The 19508-nt window shown below is 48.9% G+C and overlaps 8 protein-coding genes across 8 annotated transcripts; 4 read left to right on the forward strand and 4 right to left on the reverse strand.

Annotated features, from left to right (window-relative positions):
• Positions 1 to 378: 378 nt before the first annotated feature.
• Positions 379 to 2039, forward strand: CEL3B (glycoside hydrolase 3; the record flags this gene model as incomplete). Its single annotated transcript, XM_044831293.1, has 3 exons — positions 379 to 629; positions 676 to 1078; positions 1125 to 2039. 3 exons carry the CDS (start codon positions 379 to 381, stop codon positions 2037 to 2039), a joined length of 1569 nt encoding a protein of 522 aa, XP_044674568.1.
• A 49-nt stretch (positions 2040 to 2088) lies between these two features.
• On the reverse strand, positions 2089 to 2900 carry J7337_013819 (uncharacterized protein; the record flags this gene model as incomplete). Its single annotated transcript, XM_044831294.1, has 3 exons — positions 2089 to 2475; positions 2522 to 2837; positions 2884 to 2900. 3 exons carry the CDS (start codon positions 2898 to 2900, stop codon positions 2089 to 2091), a joined length of 720 nt encoding a protein of 239 aa, XP_044674569.1.
• A 1727-nt stretch (positions 2901 to 4627) lies between these two features.
• J7337_013820 (uncharacterized protein) lies at positions 4628 to 6023 on the forward strand (the record flags this gene model as incomplete). The annotated part of the gene is made up of 4 exons (XM_044831295.1): positions 4628 to 4711; positions 4763 to 5544; positions 5596 to 5726; positions 5776 to 6023. The coding sequence occupies 4 exons, from the start codon at positions 4628 to 4630 to the stop codon at positions 6021 to 6023; spliced, it is 1245 nt and encodes a 414-aa protein (XP_044674570.1).
• Positions 6024 to 6694: 671 nt separating this feature from the next.
• J7337_013821 (uncharacterized protein) lies at positions 6695 to 8557 on the forward strand (the record flags this gene model as incomplete). The annotated part of the gene is made up of 8 exons (XM_044831296.1): positions 6695 to 6852; positions 6902 to 6995; positions 7045 to 7169; positions 7217 to 7475; positions 7536 to 7799; positions 7848 to 8014; positions 8061 to 8295; positions 8360 to 8557. The coding sequence occupies 8 exons, from the start codon at positions 6695 to 6697 to the stop codon at positions 8555 to 8557; spliced, it is 1500 nt and encodes a 499-aa protein (XP_044674571.1).
• A 604-nt stretch (positions 8558 to 9161) lies between these two features.
• J7337_013822 (uncharacterized protein) lies at positions 9162 to 10049 on the forward strand (the record flags this gene model as incomplete). Its single annotated transcript, XM_044831297.1, has 2 exons — positions 9162 to 9509; positions 9756 to 10049. The coding sequence occupies 2 exons, from the start codon at positions 9162 to 9164 to the stop codon at positions 10047 to 10049; spliced, it is 642 nt and encodes a 213-aa protein (XP_044674572.1).
• A 3367-nt stretch (positions 10050 to 13416) lies between these two features.
• J7337_013823 (uncharacterized protein) lies at positions 13417 to 14460 on the reverse strand (the record flags this gene model as incomplete). Its single annotated transcript, XM_044831298.1, has 3 exons — positions 13417 to 13677; positions 13735 to 14301; positions 14356 to 14460. 3 exons carry the CDS (start codon positions 14458 to 14460, stop codon positions 13417 to 13419), a joined length of 933 nt encoding a protein of 310 aa, XP_044674573.1.
• A 2264-nt stretch (positions 14461 to 16724) lies between these two features.
• Positions 16725 to 17276, reverse strand: J7337_013824 (uncharacterized protein; the record flags this gene model as incomplete). Its single annotated transcript, XM_044831299.1, has 1 exon — positions 16725 to 17276. The coding sequence occupies one exon, from the start codon at positions 17274 to 17276 to the stop codon at positions 16725 to 16727; it is 552 nt and encodes a 183-aa protein (XP_044674574.1).
• Positions 17277 to 17662: 386 nt separating this feature from the next.
• On the reverse strand, positions 17663 to 19093 carry J7337_013825 (uncharacterized protein; the record flags this gene model as incomplete). Its single annotated transcript, XM_044831300.1, has 1 exon — positions 17663 to 19093. One exon carries the CDS (start codon positions 19091 to 19093, stop codon positions 17663 to 17665), a length of 1431 nt encoding a protein of 476 aa, XP_044674575.1.
• Positions 19094 to 19508: the final 415 nt, after the last annotated feature.

Genomic DNA, 19508 nt, shown 5'->3' on the forward strand with positions numbered 1-19508 from the left:
AAGTTGCACGTCCCATACTGATCATGGCCAGTCAACGTCCTTCTTGGTCCAAATGTTGGGCCTTTGGGGAGAACACCACTTGGTGGACGAAACTGGGAGGGCTTCTCGGTTGATCCGTACCTGACGGGCCGACTCAGTGCAGAGTCCATCATCGGGCATCAAGACGCCGGAGTGATTGCCAACGTCAAAGTCAGTACCCCCCCTCAAATCCATCACCACCACTAACATCCACAGCACTTCATCGCCAACGAGCAAGAAACCTATCGTCGTCCTTACTTTGGCATCGAAGCAGTATCCTCCAATGTCGACGACAAGACTCTTCATGAGTACTATCTTTGGCCCTTTGTGGACTCAGTAAGAGCAGGTGTTGCATCAGTCATGTGTTCATACAACCGCGTCAACGGAACATATGCCTGCGAGAACAGCAAGCTCATGAATGGACTTCTCAAGACTGAGCTTGCGTTCGACGGGTTTGTGTTGCTGGATTGGAACGCGCAGCATAATCTTGAGAGTGCGAATGCGGGACTGGATATGGTTATGCCGATGGGGGGATTCTGGGGAGAGAATTTGACGATGGCTGTTGAAAATGGGACTGTTCAGGAGGAGAGGGTGACGGACATGGCTACAAGGTATACCCCCTGATTATGTTGAGTGAGTGTTTACTAACGGTGGCAGAATCCTGGCCGCTTGGTACCTCGTCGGCCAAGACGTCGACTTTCCAACCCCCGGGATCGGAATGAAGAACCTTTCTCTTCCTCACGAGCAAGTCGAAGCTCGCATCCCCGAATCACGACAAATTTTGCTCGAGGGCGCTATTGCAGGGCATGTACTCGTCAAGAACGTAAACAACACTCTTCCCTTCGCCGAAAAGCCCAAGATGATCTCTGTCTTTGGATATGATGCCACAGTTGCCAAGACGAAGAATACGGATAATCTTTTCCAGCTGGGATATACTTCATCACCGGAGATGGGACAAGCTGTTCTTGGCACTGAAGAGCATTTTGACCAAGCTGCCAAGGGAGGAACGATTGTTTCGGGTGGTAGGGCGGCTGCTAACTCACCGCCATACATCAGCGATGTAAGACCTATCTCTTCTTCCCTAGAAGCCTACTGACAAGATACAGCCCCTCAGCGCAATTCAGCAGAGAGCTGCCAAGGATGGGAGCTGGGTGAACTGGGACCTTTCATCCTCTAACCCTGACGTGAACGGCGCAACGGATGTCTGTCTCGTTCTTATCAACGCCATGGCAACTGAAGGATGGGACCGCGATGGTCTTCACGATGACTTCAGCGACGCCCTGATACTCAACGTTGCATCGCAATGTGCCAACACGATTGTTACAATCCACGCAGCAGGCATTCGTCTCGTTGATCAGTGGATTGACCATCCAAACATCACCGCAACAATTATCGCTCACCTTCCAGGCCAAGATAGTGGCGAGGCGCTCGTGAAACTTCTTTACGGCGAGGCCGATTTTTCAGGAAAGTTGCCGTATACCCTGGCGAAGAATGAGAGTGACTATACCCCTTACAAGCCCTGTGGACTGGAAGAGGGAAGCAAGGATCCGCAGTGCGACTTTACTGAAGGCGTGTATCTTGACTATCGCTCCTTCGACGATCGGGATGTCACGCCAAGATTCGAGTTCGGGTACGGCCTTAGTTACACGGAGTTCGAGTACTCTGACTTGGCAGTCAAGGTTGCTGAGACAAGTGCTTCAGCTGCTGATGAAGATCTTTGGAGTACGTTTGCTACCGTTCAAGCTACAGTCTCCAACATCGGAAAGCGAGACGGTGAGGAAGTTGTTCAACTTTACGTTGCTATTCCGAATAGTCCACCCAAGCAACTCCGAGGCTTTGAGAAAGTCAAGATCAACAAGGGCGAATCTGTCGATATTCCATTTGAACTCACGAGACGTGACCTCAGCGTCTGGGACGTCGTCAAGCAGGATTGGACTCTTCAGCCGGGCAACTACACCATTTTCGTCGGCTCCAGCAGCCGCACCCTCCCCCTGAAAGAGTCACTGAACATAGAAGTTTAGAAGCCAAATCTATAAACTTTTAATTACAAATCATACAGGAATAAACGAGTTACTGTGCTCCCTCGTTATTAACGCTTAGGCCCCCACATTGCTCAAGTATCAACCCTGGAACTCCAAACCGCGGTAGTAAAATCCTTGCTTTTGCAAGCTGGGTAGATAACCAAGCCTGATTCGTTTTGCTGAGTGCTACGGAGAGCGACCACATGAAACGGTAGACTTGACGGGGGTCTTCTTCGAGAGCCTTTGTGGCGACGCTGAAGATGTAGGATAGGGAGGGCTCGGGCTTGAAAGGCGTTTCGTTGTAGGTGTCTAGGCTGGAGCAGAGGATCTGCAAGGCGTGGAAGTCAAGGGCTGCGGCGTATACTGTCCACATGAGGCGCTTTCCTCCAGAGCTGGGCGTCTTTTTGGCGAGGAGGAGGATATCGGCGAATTCCTGCTGTTGTTAGTTACATTACATGGCTGTATTGGATAAGCTGTCGTACATCACCGAAGTTTTCGACATGCCGCCAGAGCTTCTTAAGATCGTCGTATCCACCGTGCGTTGTTGACCGTGCTAGTCTGAGAAGCTCAAGTTTAGATCCTTGACAGAGGTGATATAAGCGGAGAGGGCGATAATTCTCCATGTCATCGAGGAGTTCTGATATCGGATATTGTTCACCCCACATCTTGGGAAGAGCTGATCGAACGCTGAGAAAAAGGTGTTCATGTGAGATGTAGTCATGAGCGTCGCGTGATAAAAAGTCAAGACAGAATTGTCCGCTGTTCATGTTGCCTGTTGCCGAGTCCGCATCGAGGTATCTATATCTGTCAGTAAAAACACTGCTGTTGTAGTCAGTGAACTTACAATGTATACAGTAGCATCGCTTGCGCAACGCATGGTAACTTCTTTCCAGTCGCCTGTCCATCATCCCGCAAATACGGCCCCAAAAACAACCGTATTCCATCGAGATGCAGCAACGATGCCCCGGTAGTCCCCGAATCACAAGCCTCGTATCTTAAAATTAGAAACCACATCGTAAACAGCGCATCGATATCACAATCCTGCTCCGGCGTCTGACAGATACGATCCAACAACGATGACAGGTCTTTTAGCGCCTGTGTATAATGCACCGCCGCCGCAGCTGCAAGGCGACTCGCCCTCTCCAACGAGGCACTCGCATCGACCACCTCCTGTGCGATAAGAAGTTCCTTCGCTCGTAGCTCCATATTCGCGACTGCGATGAAACTCCTCATCACGCCGGGATACACATTCGCGATATTCGCATAGATATACGAGAAGTTACTCCATTGCCAGAGCTTTCCATAACTCACCACCATAGTCGAATAAGGTATGTACGCAAAAGCCGCCCTGTCCTGTTCGCTCAGCTGTAGTGAATTCGCAAGCAGTATATGCGCCGCTGATAAATGCGACCGTGGAAAGTGAAAGTCATGGCCACTCGCCGGCGAAACAGGACTTCCAGAGTCAAAGCTCGCAGGCGATTCACTCGATGCCAACAATCGCGGACTTCCATACGCAGGACTCTCAACCCTCTTCCCCCTTGCACTTAATGCCTGGCCCGGTTCGAGCCATTCACACTTATTGGGACTGTTCTCACAGCGTTTGCAAACAGGTCTTTGCTCATCACATTTGACTTTTCGGATACGACATGTCAAACACCCTTGATGAATATCTTTGTTAGCAGCGATATCGGAAAGGATATGGTGTTCCGGGCGTACCGTTTTTGGAACGCGCTTTTCGGCGATCTGCGATGGGGGAGGGCATGGCGGGCGGAGATATGACTCGGGAATACAGACGCGCTGGGACGATAACATGGGATCGTGTATTGTGTAATTGTGATGGAACATGCAACTGAATCAGTTTTTTTTCCCCTTCGTCAGGGTGTTAAAGTCTAGGCTGCGGGGGAGATTGGGGCTGGGATTGGGATTGGGGAGAAATTTTGTGATAATGACTGCATGGGGGAGGTTTCCAAGGATGAGCGAGGGATGTCGGGAGGGGATACCGATGAATTGAGTTTGTGTTAGTACGGAAATAGCTAGTCTTGATTATTGTATCCAAGTCTTTGCAGCTCCCGTTGCATTGTCCACTCTAATAACAGCTCTATAACCGTATATCCGAGTTACGTGGTATTTGAGACCAGGTCCATCAACTCAAAGGAACCTCGTTATCTCCTTCAGCAACAGAATTGGCATTGTCAGGGTCGACACCAGCTTGTTGATCCTCCCCGAGAAAATCTTGTCCTCCGTCAGCCTCAACGGTGATAACACATCCCCAAGTTCTCATTGGTTTCTTCGGCTAATTTAGTGGCCGTCGGTCAGTCAACGTTCCCCGTCGGAAAACTGCCACACAGACCCCCTGAAGCTCCCTGTAAGCTGCCCCAAAACTAGCCGAAAATAGCCATATCGGGACACTTTTTGTCTCGCGGAGTTTCCTGATCCATGCGAGCAACGGGCGTCATGAAATTCAGCTCGGATTGTGTCATGACCCGCAGGAGCTAGAACCGCAGCTTCTTTCTTATAAGCCGACCAAGCCCGGGGTAGTTTATTTCCTGGGGTATTCCGTGACTTCATTGTAATTCGAGCAGCGTAAGATGTCTTCCAACGAGCAGGTTTACGAAAACATCTCCAAGTCTGTCGCTCATCATGAGCAGGACTTGGCAGACATTTGCAAAAAGGTACACCGCGCTACCTGTACAGCTTTGGGGGAACTTCACTAATGTTTCTAGATCCATGAGAACCCAGAGCTCAACTACAAAGAGTTCAAAGCCCACGACAACATCTGCGATCTCATGCACCGTCTAGGCTACAACGTCAAACGCTCCGCCTACGGCATCCAAACATCCTTCGAAGTCGAATCCGGCCAGACCGGCAAAATCATCGTTTTCAACGCAGAGTACGACGCACTTCCCGGTCTAGGCCATGCCTGTGGCCACAATCTTATTGCGACAAGCTCCATCGCCGCATTTATCGCTACCGCCGAAACAATACGCTCCCTCAATATCCCCGGCCGCGTTCGCCTCCTTGGAACACCAGCTGAAGAAGGCGGCGGTGGAAAAGTCCATCTTATCAAGGCTGGTGCGTACGAGGGAGTAGATGCTTGTCTGATGGCTCATCCAACGGGGAGGCTGTCACCACAGGGCGAGAAGAATGTCGATGGTGTTTCGGCGGCGAAGTCGAGTGCGAGAAGGCAGATTAAAGTGGCGTTTACAGGGCAGAATGCTCATGCAGGCAATACGCCGTGGCATGGGAAGAATGCTCTCGATGCGATTGTGTCATCATATGTGAATATCTCTCTTCTAAGGCAGCAGATTCAGCCAACAGAGAGGATTCACGGTGTTATTAGAAATGGAGGTGCTGAGCCGAATATTATTCCGGATTCGACGAACTTGGAGTATTATTTGAGAGCGGCTGGGGCTGATCAGATCAAGGAGCTTACGGGAAGGGTAGAGGCGTGTTTCAAAGCCGGGGCTATCGCTACGGGCTGTCAAGTGCAATGCAGTTGCGAATCGTAAGTCAAGCAAACCGGATTGTCGAAATGGCCGTACTGATGAACTCTCAGAGACCAAGATTACATGGAGCTACGACCGAACATGTCCATGTCGAACGAGTTTACAAAACACATGCAAGCCTTTGGACGAGATTACATCTTAGATGCAAACCAACCACCGATGGGCGCATCAACAGACATGGGTATGTCCACTGCCACCTCCCCAGTCTTCAGCTCAACTAACGTTCCTAGGCAACGTTACATACTGTGTACCGGGTATTCATCCCATGTTCGCCGTTGGAACCGAAGATCCTTTGGTGCAACCCCATACACCCAAGTTTGCAGAGGCAGCAGGAACAAGAGAAGCGTTTGAGAGAGCTTTGGATTGTGCCAAGGGATTAGCAGCTACGGCCTGCGAGATGCTTCTTCAGACTGAGTTGATGGATCAAGCGAAAGATGAGTTTAAAAGGGATGTTGAGCCGATTGGTTATAGACTTTAGAACATCTAAATGATGAGATAATGAAGCCTTGGTTATACTGTTATGTCATCTCGATCCCGTTGTTATCGAAGGGCAATGATATCGCGTTGTATTTCCCTTTCGAGTCACCGCTGATATCGTCCATGTGATAAGACCGCATATGCATGTCTCTGACACTGAAGATAATGCATCGTCATTATCTTCGCCGCGGGATCATGATGGGCAACTGTCGGCGTACTAACTAACACCCACCAAATCTTCGCCTCCCCGCATTCCGGCGCTTCCCAAAGAGTCGGGTCCGTGGCAACAGCACTATCATTTTGCCGAGTCAGCCAATCGGCAACGCCTGAACCTTTCTTTGCCGACTCAACCAATGAGCGCGAAACGATATCCGAGCTGGAGAAACTAGCAGTATGGCTCTTTCAAACGGGTAGTGGAATGACTTCAATTTTTCAGACGTGAATGGTATTTCTCTACTTGATCAAAACGTCAGTGCTGAGATAGTATCCCCAGACTTATCTTGAGTTTATGCGGGGGTGGAGACTGTTTGGGATCAAGAGATAAAGCCACTGGTCTAGATGCTCCCTTGGATATCTACTTAACTGGCTTCCAGTCCTCTCTTTTCATCATCAATCATCCACTTTAGTTCTTTATTCTCTTGCTTCAACAATTGCAAGATATTCTCTAACAGTATGGCTTCTGATAGAGAAGACAAGATCAACATCCCTGCTCAAGACCCTGATGCGAAGATGGGTGAGACGTTGAGTCTTCAGGGGTCGATGCAGGTTGCGGAGGAGGGTGTTGATAACCACTACAGGGGACAAAAGGTCTTGAGAAGGATTGATCTTTGGTAAGTTGTACTTCAACTAGAGATGAAGATTTCTAACGTTGGTGTCCAGCCTTATGCCCCTTCTGCTCGTGTCTTATACACTGCAGTTCCTTGACAAGCAGTCGCTCAACTTTGCCTCTATCATGGGCATCATCGATGACTTGGTCAGTACGCGACAATCAAGAAGTGCTCGACATTCACTGACATGCGCAGGATCTCGTTGGATCGAGATACAGCTGGTGCAGCAGTGCCTTCTACTTCGGCTACCTCGCCTTCAGCTACCCAGCGTCCTGGCTGATGGTCCGTCTGCCCCTTGGCAAGTACCTCGCTGGATCAAGGTAAGAACTCCCCAATCTTGCAAGATTCTCCCACTAATATATCGCAGTCTCGCTTGGGCTATCATCCTCTGCTGCCACGCCGCAGTTCAAACCTTCCCTGGTCTTCTCGTCGCTCGCTTCTTCCTCGGTGTAGCAGAGGCTTCCATCTCGCCTGGTTTCTCCCTCATCACTGGAATGTGGTACAAGCGTGAGGAACAGCCCTTCCGGCACGGTATCTGGTTCCTAGGTAATGCCATCGCTACTTCATTTGGTGGTCTGTTGGCGTATGGCATTGCCCATATTGGCGGCGCCCTTGAGTCTTGGCGTGTAAGTCTCCACATCGACTGCATATTGTGCTGAGTAACAACAGCTGACTCTTGTATACAGTGGCTCTTCATCATCTTCGGTCTCATCACACTCGTCTGGGCCATCGTGCTAGCCATCTTCCTCCCCGACACTCCCGACAACGCCCGTTTCCTCGATCAACAACAACGCATTGATGCCGTCGATCGTATCCGAAGTAACCAAACTGGCTTGAAGAACAACAGCTTCAAGTGGGAGCAGGTCCGCGAAGTTATCAAGGATCCCAATGTCCTGCTCTTGATGGTCTTCCAAGTTGCCTTTAGCATTCCCAACGGTGCACATACCACTGTGAGTGATCCCCGAACTCGACTGCAGCAATTATCTGACACCTTGTAGTTCAGTAGTCTTGTCATGGCCGGCTTCGGCTTCAGTCGTTTCCAGGTCTATCTTCTCAACATGCCCATGGGTGCTATCCTTGCTTTCTTCGCTCTCGGATCAACATACCTTTGCAGTCGTTTCAACGGCTACAGAACCATTATCGGCGCATGCCTCAGCCTGATCAGGTAAGCATCTCCGACCTCGTGTAACTTCACCATCTAACTGTAACAGTTTGGCCGGGTCGCTTCTCGTTCGTTACGGCCCCAACCAAGGAAGTCGACTCTTTGGTCTGTGGATCTTTGTCGCGTTCGCTGCTGGTTTTCCTATTTCCTTGTCCATGGTCGCTTCCAACGTCGCCGGCTTTACTAAGAAGAGTGTCGCAGCCGCGATGATGTTCATGGCATATACCACCGGTAATATTATCGGCCCTTTTCTATTCTTCGCCCGTGAGGCACCTGAATATCCGGTAAGTCAACCAGTCTCTGTGATCAAAGCGTTTATCTGGAAAAGAGCTGACATCATGACTCTAGAGCGGTTTCTTGGCGACGACGATCTGCTTCGGCATTTCGACCGCTACCATGATTGTTCTCCGATTTGTGCTAATCGCCGAGAACAAGCGACGCGACAAGCTCCAGCAGACGAGCTCTGGTCTTCAGGATGATACGCAGCATCTCGAGATCTCCGATATCACCGATAGGAAGAACCTCAACTTCCGTTATGTTTACTAGACATGGCAAGGAGATGATATGGAACAGTCTCTCGTAGCTAGATAGTCAATATATATAGTATGAATTTGCAATCCATATAACAACTCTTGCTTCACATTTTTCACAAGCTTAGATCTCGTAATCAAGGCTCTAGACAGAGCGACTCATACACTATCACTCTACCTAAATCCTCTGCCCCAATATCACATAGCCTGAGGTGTTAATTTTGGAACTACCCTTCGGACCGTATCCTCTAACCGCAGCTCATTGCGCTCTACACGCGGCAACCCAAGGCTTACTGCATACACCTTGTCCTCATTGAGCTCCCAATGCCGCTGATAGACTTCGAGACGAACGTTCGAGGTAACACAAATATCTTTATTTCTGACTGTGCTTCCCAAAGCTCCTTGTTTGTCCCTATGGTATGAGATTGGGTAATCTATCTTAGGTGCACGGTTTCTGGTGGCCTTTGAGCTTCTAGGGCCGTTGATAGCATGGCCGACCCTCGACGCCTTGGCTAATGACTTTGGCAATTCGTACATATAAGATAGGGACTCATGCACTCAGCTATTCGCAGATCAACAATCCTCCCGTCTGTCATTTACACGGTAATCACTAATCCACTATGAGACTTCACAGTCTCACCGCTCAATTTCTTACAGCCGCCTCCAGCACCGCCTTTCTCATCACAGACGAAGGCGTGAGATGCCGCAGTGGTTCAACGACAAGCCATGCCATCCAGCGACAATTCACCAAGGGTACTGATGTGACCATCACCTGCCAAACCGAGGGCACCAACATCGAAGGGAACACTCTCTGGGACAAGACGACGTTCGGATGTTTCGTGTCCGACTACTACGTCGCTACAGGGTCAAGCGGGTACCTGACCTCGAAGTGCCGTTCGTGTAGACCGCCCAAATCGAACGCTGCGACTGCCAATCTGATCGCTGGCTTCGAGGGCTTCAGGCCTGATGTTTGTGAGTAAAGCCTTGGAAATAGTTGTTCACTGGGCTGAGACTGGTGATTCCAGACAATGATCCGACTGGAAATCCGACGGTGGGGTATGGTCATCTTTGTGACGCGCCTCAATGCAGTGAAGTCAAGTATCCAATCCCGCTTTCCGTTGTGAACGGAAAGAAGCTACTAGCAGATGACATGAAGGTTCGCTCTCACTACTCGTGTCAAGGCGCTTTATTACTGACCAAGTCTGCTTCTGTAGGAGTTCGAAGTCTGTATCACAGCCATGCTGAACAGCAAGGCAAAGCTCAACAGGAACCAGTACGGCGCGCTCATAAGCCGGGCTTTCAACATGGGCTGCGGCAATGCTGAATCGTCTGCCCTCGTTAGGCGTCTGAATAACGGAGAGGATCCCAATACGGTAATCTCACAAGAACTTCCTCAGTGGGAGTATGCCAGTGGCCAACGGCTTCCGGGCTTGGTTCGTCGACGGCATGCGGAGATTGAGTTGGCTCAGAAGCCGACACGCCGCAGAGCTTTACCGAAGAGATGCTAAGTCCTTCATCGATCATTTCAGGCTTACGTCTGTTGACGAATAACTTATGTCGGCTGAGAGAGCGGAGCTAGGGTTCAAACGGGGTGTGAGCATGCGCAAGATATCGGGATACGTGATTTGTGTAGTTAATGCATCTCGTATTGTCACGAAATTTCTCCAGAACTAAACTTTGAACATGCATCGTCCACCATCCCTTGCCCAATTGCAACCTGATAGCTCTCCGATTTCGTAGCAACCCATGGCATCAACATCCTATGCGCCTCAATTGTAACAATTCCATATACCTCCCAGGTGTCATCCCCCGAACTCAATGGCGTCGCCGTACTCGGCGTACTCACAGAATCGGACGTAGCCTCACTGGTCTTTGGCCTGACGTACCACTGTGTCCAGCTGATCACTCCCGCAGGCGCATCTGCCCTCGATACGATTCCATTCGGCACTCTCTGGAAGATAATCGGCCATTTTAGATCCCTCTGAACTCCCGGTCCAAGTCTCATCACCTCGTAAGCCTGATAACAGCGTAGACTTTGTCCTGGGTCTGATGAATCGAAGAATCGATCATTGGCGACGAGCGCATAGTCTAGGTCTGACTTTTCCCATGATCTCATGCCAGGATTGTTGCGTAGCACAGGCTCGTATGTCTGTATGTAGTCGAGGACAGCTTGGTGAGGAATATGGCGGGGTATTGGGACATTGACGAAGCAGTGATGCTGCGAGCGCATGCTCGCTTATGTCGCCGCGAGCTAGAAGCTGTCAGACATGGCGGCGGATTGGTCGCTTCCAGTAATCTTACGACGAATGAGAACCCCGGTTTATCCCTCGATTGAATGTGGCTCAAGCACAGAAGCGGCAGAGGGTGCCTGAGACTAAAGTGGCGTGTTTAGTCTGAGCAGTATGTCGTCTGGTGTGGCGATGGGTGGTAGGTAGTGAATACTGTCCAGTATGAAGATTGATAACAGATGAATGACGAAGTTATCGCCGAGATTCCAGTTCGGAGTCGGCCAAGGTCCCGAACACGAGCGGCACGACTCGAGCGCGCCTGGTTTAGATTGACAGGTCTGTGGGGACGCCGTCGGAATCTGGCCAATCGCTTCGAGACCAAGCATGGCAAGTTCCGTCGAGTCTATTTATAGATGCCGAAATACCCACCGCTAGATTGAGTGAGGAGAAATCTGGGAATGCATCCAACATCTTCTTATCTGATAACATGATCTAGCATTAAATTAGCTTCGATCCAAGGCAATCGCTTGCGCTGAGGGATTTCTGGGAGTTCTGTATCGTACGATACGGTTTGCATAACTTCCATGTGAGCCTCGACGTCCTCATCGTCTATGAACATGTGCAACTTGACCAGCCGGGCCGTGAAATGCTACATGTTGAAATGCATCCCAACTTTTGGCTCAATTGATACATAGTGCTTATGAACCTCCTTGCCTCTTCCGATCTAGATCAATTGGACAGACTATATTAAACCCAGCCACTCGTGATGGAAGCTCAGCAATGACATCAGTACCCTGTACCTCAATCGATATCCGACGTAAAGTTCATGTCGAGCTCGGATAACACAGAATCATTCTCTCTTAGCAGCCCAGTCATTTCCAAAAGATCACGAGCTGGCTCTGATCAGCTGAATTGCTGAAGTTTGGCTAGTGCTCTCGGGTGGAAGTCTTTAGATGTAGAAACAAAAATGGACCCAACCGCTTCACCAGCTCACGATGAGCCTCACCCATTGGTCTCACCAAATAACATCCAATGATCATTCCCAGAGTAAAGTCCCAAGCCACAACATCCGACAAGTGAGCCAATTCATTACATGAATCAAGCAGATCAGCGACCGTACAAGCTCCGTGTCTCCGACGAGGAAGCAACTCGTCATCATGTTCCCAGTAGAAGCTCGGCGAGGGAATTCGAACTTTGAGCATGCTTGGCGTCAAGTAGTCGAACGCCTTGAACTGGGAGAAATGACTGGTTAATATAGAATTGAGATGGACATACACCTTAAAGTGCAGGAGGGCCAGCCTGGCCATGTTAGTACAGTACTCTGTAGGTGAGGGGAACCGTGGGCTGCTTACCGCTGGTAGGACTCGCGGACTATCGGATGTTTACTTTTATCATCTATTGCATTTTGATCGTAGACGCCAAAGGATTGTAACAGCTGCCATATCTGCTTGCAATTGATCAAAGCGGATGGAAATGTCTCTGCCCGACGGTAGGTGCAAAGAATCAATGCAATGAGAAGGACCTGGAAGGCAGGGAGGAATTCAGCTCGAGGTCCAGATGAGTCTGTGGCTGATGTTGGATGTTTCAACTATATATATATTAGATAATTAATTTTTCATTGGGATTATTGATCTCACTAGTTGCTCGGAAAGCGTCTTTAGCAAGGCATCATGATACAGTCGGGCTTTGTCCCTGGTCTCCGGAGTATCAATTGCCCACAGTCCCGCTGTCAAAACGGCAGCCGTGAGTTCTGGGGGAGGCTTTGATTGCAGGAAAGTTCTTTTATGCAACAAAGGCCAGTGGGGGTGAAAGTGCAGAAAGTAAGACGCTTCAAGCTCGTAACGACGTGGTTCTTGGAGTAACTGTATCGTTGGATTTGAAGCCAGGTTTAGACCCTGAAGCTCAGTGCTGAGAGAAGATTTCGACGCGAGGACAGAAGATTGGCCTAGCTCAGAAACAGGTACAGGTTCTTGTGATCCAGATCCTGCGTTTTCTGTCAATGGCGTTTCCTCTTTATCTTGCCCAGAAGCCTGGCTAGGTTGGTGGCTGATTGCCTCATGGCGTTTGAGCAGATCACTCAATAGATTTAGCATACACCAATCGGAACCGAGCTAGATGGGAATGCTTACCTTCGGTTAAAAGCAGCTGGGCATAGCGGGCATGCAAATGAGCGCAGGTTCAAGTGATCTCTCTCATGACGTAAGAGATGCTCTTTCTTCTTGTATGAACGGGCGCACCCCGTATAGTTGCAGTGGAATCTCAACCAGTCTGAAGACATTGCAATTCTAGAATGGTAAGTCGATGTGGAAGATAATTTGCTGGAGATGCGCGATGTGGGATGAAGGATATTTCAGTCAGCCACGCTTGTGAGCCTTACTATTGTTGGCGAGCAAAAAATGCGCTATGTGGGATCCTGGCGCTTTATAGTTAAGCGATGTGGGATGTAGGGTTTCGACTTTACCTAACTCGGCAATCTGTCATCCAGGCCTTGTTTGAACTGAATCGTCAAGATCCGATATGTTTATCAAGAGTTCAAGGCTATTATCCTTTCTCAAGATAGTGCGTGACATGCTTCCGACTATACAAAAATGAATTGATAGAGTAATATCCTAAGACACTATCAAGAGCTCTATGAGCCACGATGATACTATTTCTTGCATGCGATCTCCAAAACGTCCCGAGCAGTGGTTACCTTGATCTCTGGGAAAAGGCTGTTGAGAGTCTTCTCCGGCTGGTAATCTAATCCTCCCTGGTCCGCAAAAACACCGAGCTCGGATAGCATGGTTTGAAGTGCTTCTTTAGGGAAGAAAGGGTAGGCGAGTTTGTGACCTGGAAGCTCCGTGACCTTTCCTGACTTGAGCTGCTCGAGTGAATCGTAGGTAATGTCAAACTTGTCGCCTGCCAAGTTCTGTCAGCTTTTACAGTCAAGAATTGTAATAGGAGTCTGCAGGTTCATACCAGTAACCTCTTCGGCAAGTTGCGTAAACTCTTTCCACGTAAGTCTATCGCCGATGATATAAGATACTGGATCCCACTTGTCCAGCGTCAAGAGCTTAGCAGTGAACTTGGCAACGTCTTTAGTATACGTAAAGACCAAATGCTGGTCCGGGTTTCCTGGAATCGCAGCCTTTCTCGCAGGAATGTCCAGAACTACAGTCAGAGGATCGAGGTAGGTTTTGAGATTTGGGGCGCCCCAATAATCAAGAAAGGAGCCATTCGCAACCGCGGTCCACTCCAAGTCAGTCTTCTCCAGTGCATCTAAGACAGACACCTTGGCTGCGGCATTGAGGAACCAAGAATCCTCAGGACGATACCTGACGGCCCATACATTGGGGATGTATCGCTTGGTGACTGTGGACTTGGCGGCGGCTTGAATAAGACATATCTCCTGCTCGGGAGTTGTATGTCCACCTAGCGCGGCAACCACGACCTCTACGTGGTTTTTTTCAAGTAAGGTCGCAATGGAATTGGGGTCGGCGTAGTCGATAGGGAGGATGCGAGCACCGAGCTCTTTCTCCAGTGATGGATTGATCTGAGTAAAGATGATTAGCTGGGGAGTTCCAACACCAAGTCACCATGAACTAACCTTTCGGCCTAGAATAATGACCTCAAAATTGCCATCTGCGATGGTCTCTTCAACGATGAAGCGGCCGAGACTGCCGGTGCCTCCTGCAATAGCTACAACGGGCATAATGAGTGCTTTTGAAGAGAAGATATAAACACTGATGATTATATCTCTCTCATAACGTTGGATGAATTGTGACTCGGTTTATATACTCGTGTCTCCGATTGTAGATGCTGGTGCTGACGCTACCTGCTGACAAAGGTTCTGGGATCTTCACAAGCGACATCCCACATCGTTCCATCCCTCCTGTCATCGCCTGGCCCTGGTGCTTGCCAATGTCGAACTCTAGTATCAAACCTAGAGTTAGTAATAGGAACTTTCGGAATTCTCAGGTGCTGATTGAAGCTTGGCCCCACACTTGTTCGTGTAAACTGTAGAGCTCTGAGTTTTTAAACCTGGTTATTGTAATTCTCCCGCTGTGATATATCTCATGACCTGCCCTGGAGCTACAGCCAGTAGCCCCGAGTCTTGGAGCCATATACTATCCACTCAATAAGAAATTCATGATTAGATGTGCTTTGTGACTGAGTCAGTAATAGGTCAGATGGTGTCATCTTGTTCCGCTGATTTGAACAAGTTAACTCCAACGCTGGATATTACTACTTACTTTCAAGCTTCTAACCAAAACTAAATAGCATCACCAAGCCACAGTTTATCTATATCTCAGGTCCGATTATTTTATAATGCATATATCGGGATTACTTGCCAATATCATTGACAATCACAGATTGGCGCATTTGCCGGTATTATCTATGAAATCGACATCTCTGCGCTAGGTTAACGTATATAGGATGATATCTGCCAGCCATGCTATCGTTGTGGATTACTTTCTAAGCATAAAGGTAGGTGGATGCCTTGCCCCTAAGGTTGGGGCGTACAGCATAACGTCAAGCATAACGCTAAGCATGACGTTAATCTTCGCGTTATGGCAGCTATCCGGGCTTCCCGGACTACTCAGAACACTGGAATATCTGGGTCCAACAGTTGGTAATGCGGTTTGAGTTTGAAGACAAGGTGACGATTTATCTCTATTGCTGGTCATCAACAGGTTTATAAGATAGCCTATTCCCAGGTTCTTAGGTCTCCATCTCTACAGAATATCCCAGTCTCATTTAAGAAACACTAGCAATTATCTTCCCAAACATAACTATGGCAGACACAAACAAACGCATCGGAACTGGCGCCAAAGCGCCAGTGGAGATTGATCCATCGGCCACTGGCACCATTGTCCGAATTGTATCGGCCGCTGAATCGACTTTTAATATCCTTTTGGCGATACCCATGATATTCAACGCGGAGAAAGCCTTCAAACGGATGTACTTGACCGACGACCCATCTGGGGCGCCTTACGCTGTCCCAATGATGCAACTGTGCGGTGTCAGCCTGGCCGCCATGACGGTGCCGATGATGCTTGGAGTCCCGAATAACGCTGGAGCGGTAGAGACGAGGCGAGTCACGTATCAGATGCTAGCCTCCTTTGAGGCTATGGCTCTCCCGCTCTTGTTTTGGCAGGCTTGGGAGAACGGCAGTGGGATTTATCCTACCAAGCTGACCTTGGCTTCTGGATTGGCAATGAGTGTTGCATTGGGGTTTAGGATTTTCGTGTTGCTCATTAAGCCGGAATGGATGGGAAAATACCAGGGAGAGGTTAGGCTGAACTGAAAGGGGGTTTGTCCATGAATTCAGCTACTTGTAATAGCTGTCTTTATGGCTCTTCTTTCTGCTTTGGAGATAATGGCTTGCAGAGGAATATTATTGTATCACATTATGTTGTTATCGGATGAAAGAAAAAGGCTCTTGTATGAAAATGAGCCCTTACTGGGTTACTAATAAATAGGATTAGGAACGACGAGGACTAAAGTTTTGTTTTGTGAGCTAGAATCGGCCTTGCGGCTTGGTGCTGGAACTTCTGATGTCTAAAACCACGAGATCTGCGGACTTGATATCTTACATCGCTTAGCCCCACGCCTGGCCCCGGGTCTTGATCTCCAATTCGGCAGTTCGGTAGGTATCTAATGCTCGGAGCTACAGGCCAAGGCCGCGGACTTCGGCTTCAGGCGGAGTTTATGACAAGGGTTGAAACTCCGCAAGCACATTATAAGACGACGTGTCCTATTTCTGGATTCGAGACACTTTAAGGTACAATTTAGGAATAGACAGAATAAATAATACTTCAGATACTTAAGTATATACTTTGAGAATTTAATTCTTTTTATGTACCATTTTGAAGCTAGTAAAGTCCTCAACACAAGTTTCTAGTCGCTGCGAGAAGCAGATGAGTGACAACTGGCAACTTCTTGATGCTCATACAATCTAGACTGAATGTGTCACTACATAGGGACGGAAAACTGCTTCTCTCTGCTATATGCTCGCGTCCTCGGGTTCACATAGCTGACCCAAGCGATGGCATTCGCCTTTGGGGAACCAGAGAAAGTATACACCGCTGCTGCAGAACCATCGGCCGGGATTGAGCGAGGGGTAGACTTTCTTGTGAACATGACCCCAGGGCCTGAGATACGGAAAACAACGTCTCTGAAGTCCACATCGTCAAAGTTAGTCACATTAACAACGACATGTCCATCGCTGACTTTGACATCCAAGTAGGCATCCGCGATATCCGGATCGTTTGTGACAGGCCTTCCCTGGCGTCTTGACGGAATAACACCCGCTCGATATGCAGCCTTCTGTGCAATAAGGCTTGTTTCATTGACATAGGGTGCAAGGTAGTTACGTAGAAACGTGTTGTTACGTCTTCCGGAATGGTTTGGGAAGCCATCTAGGACCTCGTTGTCTTTAACTCCGAGCTTACCCCAGTTATCGACCACAGTGTTCCCTGGTCCTGTCAGCAACTTCTCTGGCGTAGATGGGCAGTGCACATACATCCGGTGAGCTGCTCTGGAATCCAATCGTTTGGCGCATAATACTTCCCCGAGGTGAAACCCAGATTGTTGTACCAGGTGATATTTCTCGAGGCTTCATCTGCCGCAAGTGTCAGCCAAAATTATCATGGCTTATGTGAGTTACGTGCCAGGGTACAGAGCTTGCCACCCTGCATCATAGATGAAGTTGGATGACACCGTTGTGTTTGGTGACCGTGATAGCGTGTATACGCCCCCAAAGTCAGTATGAGATTGACCAAAATGATGGATCAAATTTCCCTCAATCAAATTGTTCTTCATGACGGTGGGTGTATCGTAGAGCGGCTGGTATTTATAAAGGCCTCGCTTGACGTACTCCGGGCTACCTCCTTCATCATTGCTTCCCCAGCCTAGAACCCATTAGCAGTCTTACTCGTCAGAGAAGTATAGGCCGTACCAAAGCCATGACAAATACCGCTATATGGCTGGTTATAAATGTCATTGTGTGTGATGGAAGAGTATTGTGTGTATGTGAAAAGGATAGGGACAGTGGACGACCACAGGACCGAATTGTTATTGAAGATGTTGTTGGACGCGTGGATGTCTGACACAAGCATCTCCGGCTGCGATGGGTGGTGTGCATCGGCTTGTATACCTCCCACAGTGATGCTATTCCCCATCACCTGCGTGAAATAATTGTCATCGATGTGAATGTTGTTTGCCCCGAGCCCAACACCCGTAAAGTGGGCGTTCTTGTCGTTTCCAACACCGATGCCTCCAGCTCCAAGCTCTCGAAAAGTACAAGACTCTATGGTGATGTTGTATGCAGCACTGACTTGAATCGCGCTAGGCATCTGCCACCAATGGGGCCTTGAAGCTTCAAAATTGGGCCACAGACTATCATTTCCCATATGACCACCGGTCTGCTGATCTATATACCCGTAAGTATCCGGTCTGAGCCACGTGCTGTGCTTGAAGGTAATTCCCTCGAAGTGTAAGTCGTGAACCGGCTCTTCATAGGTTCCACCGATGACTAGGAGAACCTCCTCGACTCCGAGATAGGCAGAGGCGGTAGCCATATTTTCGCCTTCTAACGGCTTGTAATAGACAGCTGACTCGTTTCTGTCAAGATAAAATTGTCCGCCGTCAGTGAGAAAGGCTTTAACATTCTGAATCCAGACGCCTCCATCCCAAAACGGCTCCGCGATTTGGTCATAGCCGATGAGTTGGTTAGCCCATATATCCCTTTTCATCTCAAGCACGCGATCCCCGACCTTTTCGATGAGCGCAACACGATCGGTAAAGGAGTTTATGGCCCGGAGCTCGCCATTCTCAATGCCTGGGATTTCCAGGATCCAGTCGTACTCCGAGCTGTTCCAGGTCATTCCGACTTTCGTGTACTCAAAATCCGTCCGATTATGGATCTGCCGTCTGGCATACTGAGCAGCTAACCCGTTTACGTAAAGATTACGGGACTTCGTTCCCTTGGGGACTGAAGCAGACCATATCCCGTCATGGCTTTCAGTCCAATTGTTGATCTCATATCCTCCAGAGATAACTGTCTCCGAGCCTGCCCATGTTACCTTGAAGCCATTGATACCGGAGTCTTCATTCTTGAACGTGATGGGCTTGTCGATTACCCAAGTACCTGGGCCAAGGTATACAGTAATGTCATCTTTGGCTGACGGAATGAGTCCACGGACAAGCTCTTGTGCTTTTTTAATACTCTTGACGGGCTTCCCAGCCGACCCAGTATTGTAATCTTGTCCTCGTCGATCAACGAAGATATCTGCTGCCACCGATAAGCGTACCGCGAAGAGGAAAATAGAGTACAAGCGCATCTTCTTGATAATACGTTGCATAGAAGATTCATTTAACATTGACTTCGAGTCTTGAGATTATCTTTCATAAGATGTACGATGCCAATTCATAAAATAAACCCATTTAGCCCAGAGTTTAGGCAGAATCTTGCTCCTCATCTCGAGGCTCCCAGTTTCTTGGTGATCAACATGCTCATGTAGCATACTTTACTTATAACCGAGCGAGTCGTGTAATAACCTTAGGAAGTCTTGTGGAGCTGCGTTATGATTGGCGATCTTTGAACACTCCGCCAATAGCTAACCCTGCTCAAATGTTGAGTTTTTTCTTTAATTAACCGGCGGAAATTTAACTGCAAGCACCTATGGCATGATGATCAAAGGCGCGTGCCGGGGATCAGCCCTGTGAAGTTTCCCCGCTCCGGAAAGACACCGGCTT

This window comes from Fusarium musae, chromosome 11 (genome assembly GCF_019915245.1).
Source record: "Fusarium musae strain F31 chromosome 11, whole genome shotgun sequence".
In the NCBI taxonomy this organism is placed as follows: domain Eukaryota; kingdom Fungi; phylum Ascomycota; class Sordariomycetes; order Hypocreales; family Nectriaceae; genus Fusarium; species Fusarium musae.